Here is a 14,893-nt window from a genome sequence, read left to right as displayed (position 1 = left end):
GGAATTACAAGCAGGCGCCACCACACTCAGCTCTTTAATGCTAATTTGATAGTTCACCAAAAAAACCTTCAATTTCCGAATGTTTGCTGTTGGTATGTAGAAATGCAATGGATTTTTTTGTGTATTGATCTTGTATCATACAACATTCTATACTTTTTTAGTAGTTCTAGCATTTTTCTTTTCTAGATTTGTACATAGATAATAACATATTATTATTCCATAGTTTTATTCCTTTCTCTGCAATATGGGTACCTTTCATTTCTTTTTGTCACCTTACTGCACTGGCTAGAATATCTAGTATGGTGTTAGAAGTGGTTAAGAGCAAACACACTCGGATTTTTCCTGATCTCTGAAGAAAGCATTCAGTCTTCAGCTTTCAGTAAGATGGACCTACAGATTTTCTTCATAGAGAAAACTCCTATTCCTAGTCTGCTTGCTGTTATATTATTGTCAAATACTTTTTTTCTAAATCTACTGAGAGGCCTGGATGGTGCTGTTATCTCTTTAGTTTGCTGATCATTTGTGTCATTCAGTTTTGAATTTTCAAATAACCCCAAATTCTTGAGATAAGCCCCAACTGGTTCTGATGTACTATCTCATATCATCAAATCCCCTAGATCTGACTTGCTGTTCTTCTAAAGATGTTTACATCTAAACTCAGGAGGAATAGACATCTACAGTTTTCTGTCTGTCTGTCTGTCTGTCTGTTGTAGTGTCTATGCCCCATTACATATTGCTGGGCCTCATAGAAGAACTTTAAAAGTTCTTAATTCCTTCTCTATTTTCTGAAAGTATTATGTAGAATAGATATTGCTTCTTTTTCATACACATTTCTTCACTTCTTCATGTCGGATTCATAGCTCCAGCTGGCATCAAATTGCTTCTGCCTAAAGTACTTCTGTTACCATCTTTCACCGCCAGAATGTAATTATTTCTCTCTGTTTCCTTTTGTCTGAAAAAAGCATTGCCTTCATCCTTAATGGAATTCTTACTAGGCATAGATCTCTGGTTGGCTTTATTTATTTATTGGTGCTGGGGATTGGACCCAGAGGCATTCTACCTCCAAGCCACACTCCCAGCCCTACTTTATTTTATTTTATTTTATACTTTGTTTTATTTTGAAGCAGCTCCCACTAAGCTGCTGAGGGCCTTGCTAAGGTGCTGACTGGCCTTGAACCTGCAGTCCTCCTGTCTCAGCCTCCCAAACGCTGGGATTACAGGCACATGCCATCCCAACTGGCCTATTTATTTCGCTTTTTTTGCATTCAGTACTTTTAATATGACATACTATTGTCCTCTGAACTGCAGTTTCTGACCAGAAGTCCAATTTTCACATGTGTTTTTCTGTACTTAATGTTTCCTTTGGTTGTGACTGCCCCCAAGATTGTTATATTTTTAGCAGTTTTATTATGCTAGATATACATTTATCCTATTTTGTTCTCTGAGATTATTGAATCTATGTGTGGTTGTTTTTCATTAATTTCTTAGCCACTATTTATTCAAATAACTTTTCTTCCTTGTTCTTTCTTCTCTCTTCTTAAGACTCCAATCATATATATGTGTGTGTGTGTGTGTGTGTGTGTGTGTGTGTGTGTGTGTGTATTATATCATTTCATATTGTTTCAAAACCATTCAATGCTTTTTATTTCAGTTTTTTATCTTTCAGTTCGGAAAATTTCTGTCCTCATGTTCACTGAATTTTTCCTGTTGTGTCCAAGCTTCAGATAAATCCATTGAAGAGTATCATCTCTTTTACCATCCTATTTTTTTATTTATTTATCTATCTATTTATTTATTTATTCAGAGCCAGCACGGGTATGCATGCTCTGCTCTCATACTCTGACATTAAGCCTCTTTCCACCAAGAGCGCACAAATGTTCCTGTTTCCCATGTTCTCACCAGCATTATTGTTATTTAGTCTTTATGATTTATTTGCCAGTCTAACTGGAGATGAAATCTCAGTGTAGCAGTGTAGTTTTGATTTGCATTTCCCGAATAAGGATAATGAATACTCTTTCATGTATTTGTTGGCCAACTGTATTTCTACTTTTGAGAAATGTTGATTTAGTTCAACTGCCCATTTACTGATTGGGTTGTTTTGTTTTATAGTGGTAAGATTTTGAGTTCTTCCTATATTGTGCATATTAGTCCTCTGCCAGAGGAGTAGCCTACGAAGACTTCCTCCCGTTCCATAGGCTTTCTCTTCACACTCGTTTCCTTTCCTGTACAGAAGCTTTTTCATTTGACACCACCACTTATTAATTCTCAGTTTTATTTCCTGAGCACTACGTATCTTACTGAGGAAGTCGCTCCTGTGCCTATATGTTGGAGAGTTAGCCCTATATTTTCATCTAGCAGCTACAAAGTTTCTGGTCTAATTCCTAGGTCTTTTTTCCACTATGCATTGACTTTTGTGCAGGGAAAAAGACAACTCTAGGTTTGTTCTTCTACATATAGATACCCAATTTTTCCATCACCATTTGTTAAAAAAGCTATCTTTTCTGCAATGTGCATACTTTGGGCAACTTTGTCAAGAATCAGCTGGCTGTATATATATATGGATTTGTGTCTGTATCTTCTACTCTATTCCACCGTTCTATGGGCCTTAAGAGTTTTATGCCAATACCATGCAATTTTTATTAACATAGCTTTGAAGTGTTATTAAGAATCAGGTATAAGGCCGGGCATGGTGGCGCACGCTTGTAATCCCCGCGCTTGGGAGGCAGAGACAGGAGGATCTCACTGGTTCGGAGCCAGCCTCGCTGGCTTAAGAGACCCTGTTTCCAAATAAAAAAAATATAAAATAGGTCTGGGAGTGTAGCCCGGAGAGGTCTGGGAGTGTAGCCCGGAGGTAGAAGGTCCTCCAGGAACCCCAGTACCACCAAAAAAAAAAAAAAAGAATCAGGTATTAAGTTGGCGTGGTGGCCCATGCTTGTACTTCCAGCGCTTGGGAGGCTGAGACAGAAGGATCACACAGGTTTGAAGCCAGCCTCAGCAACTTAGTGAGACCTTGTTTCCAAATAAAGTATACAATAGGTCTGGGACTATAGCCCAGAGGCAGAAAAGCCCCTGGATTCCACCCCCAGTACCACAAAAAAAAAAAAAAACAGGTATTCTATAGACTCCAGCATTGTTCTTTTTGCTAAGAACTGCTTCAGCTATTCTCAGTCTTTTGTTCTTCCATATAAATTTGAGGAACTTTTTTCCTAGTTCTGTAAATAATGCCATTGGTATTTACATAGGGCTTGCATTAAATCTGTAACTCGCTTTTGGTAACATGGCCACTTAACATTATTAACTCTGTCTACCCAAGAACACAGCTTCTGATATCTTCATTAATTTCTTTATTCAATACTCCATAATTTTCATTGTAAAGATCATTTACTGTCGGGGTCCACTCAGCTGGACTGAGATGGCACCCAGGCTTGTTGCCAGCATGGGCTCAAGATGGCGCCTAGGCATGTTGCCAAGTCACGAGGCTCACGAGGCTGGCGGTGCCCTGAGCCTGCGCAGTGAGTCCTATCAGGCGCCCTACGGATGATCAGTGACGCAGCGCCTCGTGCTACCACCAGCCTGCCTATGAGAGGGTTAGAAATGCGCATGCCCTAGCTGTGGGAAGCTTGGGGTTGGTGGAGTGATGAGGGAGGGGTTATGAGACTGATATATATTTGCCTGCTGTGCACATTGAGTGGGAAGCATTAAAGAGGAAGCATCATCAGCAGACTCGGCGTTTGTGTCTTCTTTTCTGGGGCTCTGCAGGACGGAGCCTTAGGGACGCGATAATTTACCTCTTTGGTTATATTTATTCCTAGGTATTTTATATTTTTGAGGCTATTGTGAATAGAAATTTTTCCTGATTTCCTTTTCAGTAAATTCACTACTGGTATAGAGAAGAGCTATTGAGTTCTTATATGTTGATTTTTGTATCCTACTACTTTGCTGAACTTGTTTATCAGCTCTAGAAGTGGAGTTCTGGTAGAGTGTTGTGGGTCTTCTAGATGTAGGAATTCTATCATCTGCAAATACAGAGTTTGACTTCTTCTTTTCCTATATATATCCTTTTAATTGTTTTCTCTTGCCTAATTGCAATGGCTAAAATTTCAAGTGTTACTGAATAGGAGTGGTGACTGGGGAAATCCTTACCTTGTTCCTGATTTTAAAGGAAATAACTTGTTTTCCCCACTTGGTATGATGTTGCTTTGGGTTTGCCATATACTGCCTTCATGATGCTGAGGTTCCTCTATTCCTAAGTTCTTCAGTTCTTTTGTGTGTGTGTGTGTGTGTGTGTGTGTGTGTGTGTGTGTGTGTGGTACTGGAGTTCCTGGAAACCCTTCTACCTCCAGGCTACACTCCCAGGCCTACCTTAAGACAGCACAGCTGGCTTCAAACCTGTCGATCTTCCTGTCTCCGGCTTTTTTTTTTTTTTAACATAAATGGTGCTGAATTTTTTTCGAATGTTTTTTCTGCAGCTATTGAGATGATCATGTGATTTTTGTCCTTAGCTCTATTCATGTGATGAACTACATTAATTGATGTACATATTCATCCCTAGAATAAAAACAATTAGGTCCTGATGTGCAATCTCCTTGATGTGACTTTAGATGCAAACTACTAATTTTTGCGCGCGTGTGTGTGTGTGCTGGGGACTGAACCCAGGGGCATGCTACTTCTGAATTATACTCCCAGCTCTTTATTTTAATTTGAAACAGGGTTTTGCTGAGAACCTCAGTAAGCTGCTAAGGCTGGCCATGAACCTGAGATCCTCCTGTCTCAGCCTCCGAGTACTGGGATGACAGCGTGCATCACCACATTGGCTCAAATGACTAATTTTCTATTAGAGCTTTTGCATCTATTTCATCAGAGATACTGGTCTGTAGTCTTCTTTCCACGGTGTACCTTGGTCTTGGTATCAGTGATACTGGCTTCAGAGAATGAACTTGGGAGTGCTCACCCTTTCTATTTCCTGGGGTAACTTGAAGGATATTGGCAGCGGTTCTTCTGCAAGGGTATAATAGCATTCAGCTGGGACCCACCTGGCTTTTCTTTGTTGGAAGTGTTTTGTTACTGCCCTGATCTGTTGCTTGTTACTGGTCTCTTTAGGTCTTCTACATCATCTTGGTTCCGTTTTAGAAGTGTATCTATTTCTTTTAGACTTTCCAATTTATTGAATCTAAGTTTCCAACAGTCCCTAACGATTCTCTGACCTGTGACCTGTGACAGTATGTCTCTCCTTTCCCATCTCTAAGTTTATTGAGTTTTCTATGTCTTTCTTGTGGTTAGTTAAGCTGTTTATCAATCACATCTCTTCAAATAACCAACTATTAATTTCATTGCTCTTTTGTATTATTTTTTTATTCTCTACTTCATTAATTTTGGCTCTCATCTTAATTATTTCCTTCCTTCTAAATTTTTGGGGGCTATAGTCTGTTCTTGTTTTCTAGGGCGTTGGGATGTATCACTAAGTTGTTTATTTGGAATTTTTCTGATTTTTTTATGTGGACACAGCTATAAATGTTCCTCTTAGAACAGCTTTCATAGTGTGAACACTGGGAGAAATTTATAATATTTTATATAATTTCTGCATATGAAAATAAAGTCAAGTAAAATTAATAAATCTTTTCAGAATCAAAATGCTATATCCTATCCACCAATTTCAAATAATCAAAATTTCATATTGATTTACTATGTCTCTTTTATCCTTTTTCTCTTAAGTATCTCTACCTTTTCCTCCCATCCCCATAAAAAATCTTTCTAGGAAAAAAGTATTATACCACTGCACTAGTATTGTGTATTTACTTCTCACCCAAGAATGCCATCAATGAATTGACTCAAGTTTAACTTACTAATTCAAAATATTACCAATTCAGTTCTAAGTTTTCAATTCTGTGAATATTCCAACAAAATTGACATAGATACCCAAAAAGAATGAAAATCATAATCTAAGACTTATGACTTATTCATCTGTTTTCAATTTTTCAAACACTCTTGTCATTCACCTATTAATTTTTTCAAATAGACCTCTAAAAACATAATTATTTCAAAGTTACCATAAGTGGTATATTTCTTGTTCCATTTAAGTTTTTTATAGGTGATACACATTTGGGACAAGACAAAATGGGTTAAGTTCAATCAACATTCACTTTATTTTGAGTGTCTATTATTTATCAGGCACTATTTGCTGTTCTAGATTCTGAGGACACAGTGATTAGACAAACTGATAATGACTCTCTGCCTTTATGAAAGAAAGGGAAATCCTAGTAGATGCTGGACTCAGAAAGGACATGGTGAGATACTCAATTCTGACATGTTATATTACCTGTATTCATTTTTCCTTGGCTATTGTAACAAATTAACACAAACTAAGTGGTTTTAGACAATAAAATCTTAATTTCTCACAGCTCTAGAAAGCAGGAAGTTCTAATTCAGTATCCCTCCCCAAGATCAAGTACTGTGAAGGCCAGGCTCCCTCCAGAGGCTCCAAGGTCTCTTCCTGGCCTTCCTTTAAGCATGAGGTCTTCATTCACCACTCATGCTGCCCCCGCCTTCCTTTAAGGGCACAGCAGGCACTTAGGCTAAATATAATCACCCACCCAAATAACCCAGGACCCTCTCCCTATCTCAAGATCCTAATTTAACCACATTTAAGAAGTCTCTTTCCCCAGTTAAGGTCATACTTGCACTTTCCAGGGATTACGGCCTCATATCTCAGGGAGGGAGGCATTAATCTGCTTACTACAACAATTAAGCAATTTTGTTCCAAAGGTTCTAAGATAAGATTGACCTTTTAAATAGAAGGAGCAGGTCCAGTGGGAGATGCTGCAGAAAGCAGACGAGAAATGAAGGCTTGAGGAATGAATCAATCATTAGATCTGCTGCAGTTCTGAGCAGCAGAGGAGGCTGAACGCAGGTCAAGAGGAAGGACCCAGGAGTCGGGCTTCCTTTTCACCACCTCTCACTAGCTCTGGGACTTGAGGAAAGTTACTTAACTAAGTGGTTTTCTCCTCTAACAAGGGCTCCCTATAGAACTGCTGTCAGGATTCAGAGATTGCAATGTATAAATCTTTAAAAGAGCCCAGAGCCTGGCAAACAATAAGACCTCAAAAAATATCCACTAATGTTATAGTTATACCTGGCCTTGCACGTTTTCCACTCTGTGATTTTATGACAATAGTTTAGAAGCCAAAATATAAGTGAAAAGCACTAAAATGAACTGAATAACTCAATGTACAGAAAATTATAATTGCATTATAAGGTTCTTATAACTATAAACTTTTTTGCATTGCATTAAAAAGACATCACCTATATCAGTATATCATTAACATGTAAAGTTTTATAAAGAATTACAGTATTTTAGAAATTTTATCCTGATAAGTTCTTTCAATTCTAGATGACAAAAGTTCAAATCAAACACTAAAATTAACATGTAATACTTCAATTTAATATACTATGAAAAAAGAATTCAAACAGTAATATACCACAGAGAAAATTATTTTTTCAAGATATTCTAAGGTTAAATCATACAACATGAATATACTATAACAACTATATTTTAAAGTGTCTCTGTACTTAGAGTAATTAAATTGGAGCCTTATTTAACTTGAACCTTGAGATGAATGGCCTCATTTTACTACCCATTCATTGTCATCCACTTTGGACACAATTTAGAAAGCAACTTGTGGAAATACAGTGGAATTCACTCAATTCCTATCAAAACTTTCTTTCTGTCAATTTGTAAGGGAGTGGGGGTGGTACTGAATATTTGAACCCAGGGGCATTCTACCTGAATTACAAACCCAGCCCTATTTATTATTTTTATTTATTTATTTACTTATTTACTTTTGTGTTACTGGGGATGAAACCCAGGGCATTCTACCTCTGAGCTCCACCTCAATCTATTTTTTATTCTTTATTTTGAAACAGGGTCTCACTGAGTTGCAAAGGGCCTCACTAAGTAGCCGAGGCTGTCTGTGAACCTTGATCCTCCTGTTCCAGCCTCCCAAATGCTGGGTTCCAAGCATGTGCCACCAAACTCAGCAATGCTTATTTATTTATTTATTTTTAAACAGGGTCACACTAAGTTGCAGGGGGCCTCACCAAGTTGCTGAGGCTGGCCTCAATCCTGGAATTCTGCCTTAGCCTCTCAAGTACTGGGATTACAAGTATGTGCCAACACTCCCACCCAGCTCTGCCATTTTATTTTTAATCTTAAATTCCTGCATCTATAAAACAGTGAAGAGAAGCCTATTTTTCAATTCCATTTTTCATTTTATACCTCATTATTAGGATGAAACACAAATGCAAAAAAACCCAGAAATATCAGTAGGTAAATGCAACAAAACATAAAGCCAGAAAGTATCCAACATCACTTTATCGGTTGTTCTTAAGGTAAAGTCAGGAAGTAAGCTCTAAAATCTGTGTATACTATTGCTACAAATGAACCTTGAGAGTGATTACTTCTTGCATGAAGTATTGACTATTGATACTTCTCTCAAAACAAATCATTCATACAAGACATGTTTTGGTAAGTACTCAGAATATTTTCTCCCACAGACTTAACAAGACCATCAACTACAAAACTACACCAGCAGAATCATAGGATACTCAACTAGAAATCTACAAGCCATCCCTCACTTTTTTAATCCAACCCATTGTGAAGTGTTCTTCGTACTATCTCAATAAATGTACCTCAGATGCATTCGCCATACTCTACCATCCTGAACAGTCATCTTGATCCTAGCCACCATCAAGTATCATAAGAACCAGTGCCAAGGTTTCCTCCTCATCCCATTGCCAGCCACTATCCACGTGGCAACCAAGATGATCACTGTAAAGTGTAAATGGGACTAAGTCACTGTTGCTCTTGACACCTTTGATAGCGTCCTACTATCTAGAAGGACTGACCAACTCGGGCTCATTCTGTGTCTGTCCTTCCCAACCCCTTCTCAAGTCGCCCGACCCTCCATTAGATTCCAAGCACACGGCCTCCCAGTTCCACCAAGCCCTTGTACCTCAGCCACCTGTTGCTTTCTGGACCTGGACTGCTCCTTCCTGACTCTCAAAGGCCTCCCCTCAACCCTGCCCCCAACTACACACACACACACACACACACACACACACACACACACACACAGAGCCATCCCTTCTGTTGCAGCTCCTCAAAGAGGCTTTGCTGGGCCTCCCAACCCCACAGGTCTCCCTGTAACCTTATCTCACTGTCTGCTGTTCTTTACACACAGAGCCCTGATCACATAGAACAATTATTCCCTTTTAATTTACTTGTTTAAAGTTTCTTTCCCCCTCTGTACTGCAGCCTCCAAAGCACAAGTCCACTGCTTTGTTCATCCCTATTTCCCCAGAACTTAGAACAGCGCCTGCCCTGAGAAGTACTCAGTAACTATTTATGAATAAATGATAATGCCATTATTGCTAACTAAATGCTCGCTTTGAAATACAAGATAGCTTTTCCATAAAATTAACTAAGAAACTGGAGCCATGGCAAAGTGACAGATGGCTCTGTGTGAGCTTTCGGTGTCTTTACCACTAGACTGTAAACACTCTTAGAAGCAAGGCAGACTGAAGAGGTCAGGAGAGCCGATGTATTCCAGCAAGTGCAATGATTATAAAATGATTTGCACAGAAGCACAGGTTTCATCATTTGAAATGAGAATGGCGAAAGTCTATCTACATTACAAATTAAATCCTCTATAAAAGTATTGTTGACAGATGCCTACATAAATCCCTTTTCATTTGCTGTATTATTTTCAGCATTTTTACATTAAGTCAGAATCACGCACACAATGCTCTAGTCTATATCTTTGTTCTTAGATTCTCTTCTAGTTTTTAGGCCTTCCTGACATAGAATCTAGTCTCAGAATTGTCTACCTTTTCGTATCTCTTGGAAACTTAGTCCAAAGTAACATAAATGAGGGTCCTAAATTAACTGACTGCTTATTGATTAAAGAAATTAAGAAAATAAGCTGAGCGTGGTGCTGCACACTTGCAATCCCAGCATGTGAGAGGCTGAGACAGGAGGATCGCCGTTCGCAGACAGCCTCAGCTACTTAGGCCCTTTGCAACTCAGTGAGATCCTGTTTCAAGATAAAGAATACAAAATTGGGCTAGGGGTATAGCTTTATGGCAGAATGCTCCTAGGTTCCATCCCAAGTACCATAAAAAAAAGAAAGAAATGAAGAAAATAGTTTAGCAGTAAAGGTTTCTCAATACAAATTAATTAGTATATACTTTCTTAGTATGCACTTAATCAGTTAATCCTCTGTATTAATGGATCAAGTTAACTACTTTAAAAGCTTATTAAAACCATATCTCTATAACTCAGGCACATTTATAATTTTAGAAGATACAGGTGATACTTTGTACAAATATGCTGCACATGAGAATATATATTTTTATTTCTCTTTTTGGTCATGAGGACTGAACCCAGGGCCTTACACATACATGTATATATTATTTATACATTTCTATGAAATTAAGGTTTCTTAGGAGTTGCAAAAGATTTTGACACAATAATTTAGAGACCTATATCTACTCTTTTTCATCTTTTTTTCTTGCTCTATATAACTTTGGACACTCAACATGCTTTCAGTGGACCAAATGTAGCCAGCTCAGCACAGAATGTACAGCACAGTCGATACTCTGGGCTTTAAGTCTAGCATGCTTGCTAACATTAACTCCACAACCAAGAGGATCTAAACACCTATTCCTTTCTACTATTATTTAAACAGTACTTCCAGGTATCATGCTGAAGAGCTCAGGTCAGTTAATATCCCTAAAATTAAATGTGAAAATAAACCTAGTCTATGTAGGTTTGATTCCTTTGAAATTATGATACAATTATAGAAAAATATGAAGAAGTTTGCTTTACTTGGGAATAAAATATAATGATAACATAAACATTATTTCAGTTCACCATTATAACCAGCAAGAAAATTCATATTGCCTGCATAGAAATGTGGGCATCTTGTGAAAAACAACAGTCCATCTCTAATCTGAATCCCAGCCTGGAACCACGCTGTGTCTGCCTAACAGTAAAACCCACGAACAGAGTAAATTACAGTATTTTAAACATACGTAAGTATTTTAAACATATGTAAATGAGTAACAAATTAAGAAAAAAAAGTTACAACCAAAGGAAAAGCCAAAGTAAGTCAAAACATGTTGTTAGCAAAACATTATCTCTATTACCATGTACCCTCTCTGGCCCATTAGCAGGTAAACTCCTAGAACATACGAATTGCTGTCTGCTTTGTTCTTAAGTTCTCATAAAAGAGACTTGCACATGCATGCAAATAAATGATAAATATTAATGATTAAATATTTATCATAATATATTAAAGTCAATAATATGAAGTACTCAGAAGAAAGAATATGACAGATCATATATTTTATGCTCATAGCAGGAAAACCAATTCTGAAGAAATTTAAGAAGCAATAAAATTAAAACAAAATCAGTATTCTGATAGGAATAATTTAACCTTTATTGATGATTCTTCAGAGCTACCATAGGACCTTTAATAGAAATTATATTATCAATGTAGAAATATGGATTAATGTGTCAATAAAGGTTTGAGTCAACAAAATATCAAATAATACACCTAGGATTTTATAAGATTTTTAGCTATTAAAAAGCTAACTTTAAAATGGCTCTACTGAAAAATGACTAAAGAAATATTAAGAACTAATTTCTTAAATATTTTCATCATAATTCAAAATGTATACAACTTCCTCAGTTCAATTATTAGGCATGAAATATTAGCCATCAAAGCTCCAAATTCTCTGTTAATAATGACAACCAGCTACTAAAGAAAAAATGGGAAATTTAAATCTTATTTCATACCAACTTACTCTGACTTTTGGCAATACTCTGCGAAGTGTCTCGGTAGGATTCTGTCGCATCAAAGATGGAAGATTGGCGATCACACTTGTCCCTTGGATATCTTGACCAGCACTTACAAAGAAAACACAAATGTTAAATTTATAACTATAAGCTGAATTCTTGGTTTGTGGTTAAAGAATGAATTAATCTGAAAAATAATGCTTTTAATTATTTCCTACACAATTTTAAACAATTATTGACATTTAAAAAATAAAGCCAGTAATAAAATTTCATTAAGCACTTGAAGATATTAAGATTGTCCTACAATAAGATTCTCTATATCTGTTTTAAGTCTTACAGTCTTAATACTCTTATTAAACATTCACTTTAAAATTCAACCTTATTTTTCTCTGTGACCTCCCAGTTTGCTGTACTTTATAAACATATATAAATGGTGAAATTTTTATTATGGAAAAATAATAATCATAATAACAACAGGGACAGCAATAAAATCAACTACAGCAACATATAACTCTTAGATCAGTGAGATCGTCTGTTATACTAGAATGGCTTCATGAGTTGCCAGAAACTTCTTAAAGAAAACACTCAATACTCTTAAAGGTTAGAACAGCACCTTTCTGACATAATCTTCATGAAGATTTTAATTTTACTAAAATAAGCTCTGTGATACTTTAGTGGCCTAAATACCTTGGAAAAGTCTTCCCTTGGAGTACAAAAACAAATCCTTATTTTTAAGGTATAACCTAAGTGACAGAAGTTGTGTATATACTTGAAATGTATACCACAAAGATGCCAATAAACCAGGCACGGCAGCACTCACCTATAATCTCAGTACTTGGGCAGCTAAAATAGGAGGATCACAGATTCAAGGCCAGCCTCAGCAACTTAGCAAGACCCTTGGCAACTTAGAAAGAGCCTGTTACAAAGTAAAAAATAAGAAGGGCTGTAGCTCAGAGGTAGAATGCAGTATGAAGAATTCTCAGAAGAATTAGAATAAACCTGCCTATCACCCAACAATACCACTTCTGGATATCCACCCAAGAGAATGAAACCAGATTAATGTATGCAAAGCTGTTTGTAGCTGCACAATTCACAGCCAAGATGCTCATCAACAGAGGAGTGATTACAGAACTATGGGATATGGACACAATGTGCTCAGCTATAAAGAACAAAATCATGTCATTTGCAGAGAAATAGATGGAACTGAAGAACGTGCTAAGTAAGATAAGTCAGTCACAAAAAAGGAAAAACCGGATGTTCTCCCTAATATGCAAAAAAGCAAGAGGAAATGGGACAAAGGAGGGCTCCAGACAAAGGAGGAGAAAGCTTACCTGAGCAAAGGCGGCGGCCACCTGAGGGGATGGGTGGGAGGCACGCTCTATGCACAGGGTGCTCATCCACAGACTCAAGTCAGCACTGAGCCGAACATGAGGAGGGACGGGAGGGAATGCGTGGGAACTGGGGAAGGGCTCAGTGAGGATGTGTGCGTGCCTCTACCATCCTCACTGAGATGATCACAATGCACCAATAAATGCTTTACATAATTAACTAATTAATTAAAAAATAAAATAGGGCTGGGGTTGTAGCTCATGGGTAGAATGTCCCTGGGTTCAATCCCCTGTACCACATACATACACACACACATACACACCAAAAAAAAAAAAAAAACCTGCATTTAGGTTTTCTTTTCTTCCTATGATTACAAAAACAACTTATCAGCTGGGCGTGGTGGCGCACACTTGCAATCCCAGCATTCAGGAGGCTGAGACTGGAGGATCACGGTTCACAGACAGCTTCAGCTACTTAGTGAGGCCTCTGCAACTCAGTGAGACCCGATTTCAAAATAAAGAATAAAAAATAAGGCTGGGGGTGTAGCTTGGAGGAAGAATGTCCCTGGGTTCCATCCCCAGACCCGCAAAAAAGAAACTTATCGACAGCTAAAAAGAAACTTATCAACAGCTATATTTTACCCTAAAAAATGCAAGTGTGTCCAAGGTTCCTCTCTCCTCTCTCCTCCCTCCTCCCGCCAGGCCATCTTTTTGTTGCCTCTGTCTGTTTAGTAAAGAAGCGACTGTCTTCTTTATATGCTCCTCTTTGCAGTCCTGCCTTATAAAACGATACTTGGGCGATGACAAAGTGTATTTACAACAGTAAATAAAAGAGCTGAAAATTTCCCATCACCAGTGCTGTCTCAGACATTGCAAAGCTACACATGACTCGCCTGTTCTGGGTGGTGCTGGTGTAAACAAGCCCACCACACTGCCACTCAGATGAAAGAGAACACATGAACGTCAAGTATCGCTGAGTAATAAGTAGTTGACATCAGTACAAGTACTATCAACTACAAAATACTTGATAATAGATGACTGTTCCTGGTTTATATGTTTGTGATACCACACTTTTATCTTTTGTGGGGGGGGTAGGGGATACGGAGGATCGAATCCAGGGGTATACTGCCTCTGAGACACACTCCAAGCCCTATTTTATTTTTTTATTTTGAAACAGGGTCGTATTAAGTTTCTGAGGCCTCACTAAGTTTCTCAGGCTGGCCACAAACCCATGATCCTCCTGTCTCAGGACTGCAGACATGTGCTACCACGCCGGCCTATCGTTATTTTAGGGTCTAATGCTTTGTACTTGTAAAAAGTGGTTTAGCGTAAACAGTGTGCCGTGTTACCTGGCAACAGCCTTACACCTCTTGGACTGACTGCCTCATGGTTGCACCAGGGAGCCACATCAAGAGACTGGACTCTGCTGAGTCTGTGTGAGGGCACGGTGATGTCCACCTCATGATGTGGTCCTCAGGACCTATCCCTGTCCTTAAAAGACACAGAGCTGTACCCATTTCTCTACTGCTGAACAAATACTTCCTCAGAGGCTATTTTCAAAGAGTGTTCTTGCATGGTGACTCTCCTAAGGTCTTCAGTACCTAAAAATATATTTCTATTATATACTTAAATTTCTGTTTAGTTGAATAAAAATTTTCAGTTCAAAAAAAAGCTATTCAATTTCCTCAGAAGGAAATTCTACCTAGTCTTA

The 14,893-nt window shown here is 38.0% G+C and overlaps 1 protein-coding gene across 2 annotated transcripts in view; it reads right to left on the bottom strand.

The window, feature by feature from the left end:
• PPP4R4 (protein phosphatase 4 regulatory subunit 4) overlaps positions 1 to 14,893 on the bottom strand; it is a gene marked incomplete at both ends in the record, with an annotated part of 113,025 nt that overhangs the window by 58,353 nt on the left and 39,779 nt on the right. For both annotated transcript variants that reach the window (XM_080707817.1, XM_080707818.1), the window contains one exon: positions 11,863 to 11,965. In XM_080707817.1, the coding sequence (XP_080563943.1) occupies positions 11,863 to 11,965 (103 nt within the window). The remainder of the gene's footprint in view (positions 1 to 11,862; positions 11,966 to 14,893) is intronic.

Source organism: Muscardinus avellanarius (genome assembly GCF_963383645.1).
Source record: "Muscardinus avellanarius genome assembly, chromosome: 12".
Lineage (NCBI taxonomy): Eukaryota > Metazoa > Chordata > Mammalia > Rodentia > Gliridae > Muscardinus > Muscardinus avellanarius.
This window is presented reverse-complemented; position numbering and strand designations above follow the sequence as displayed.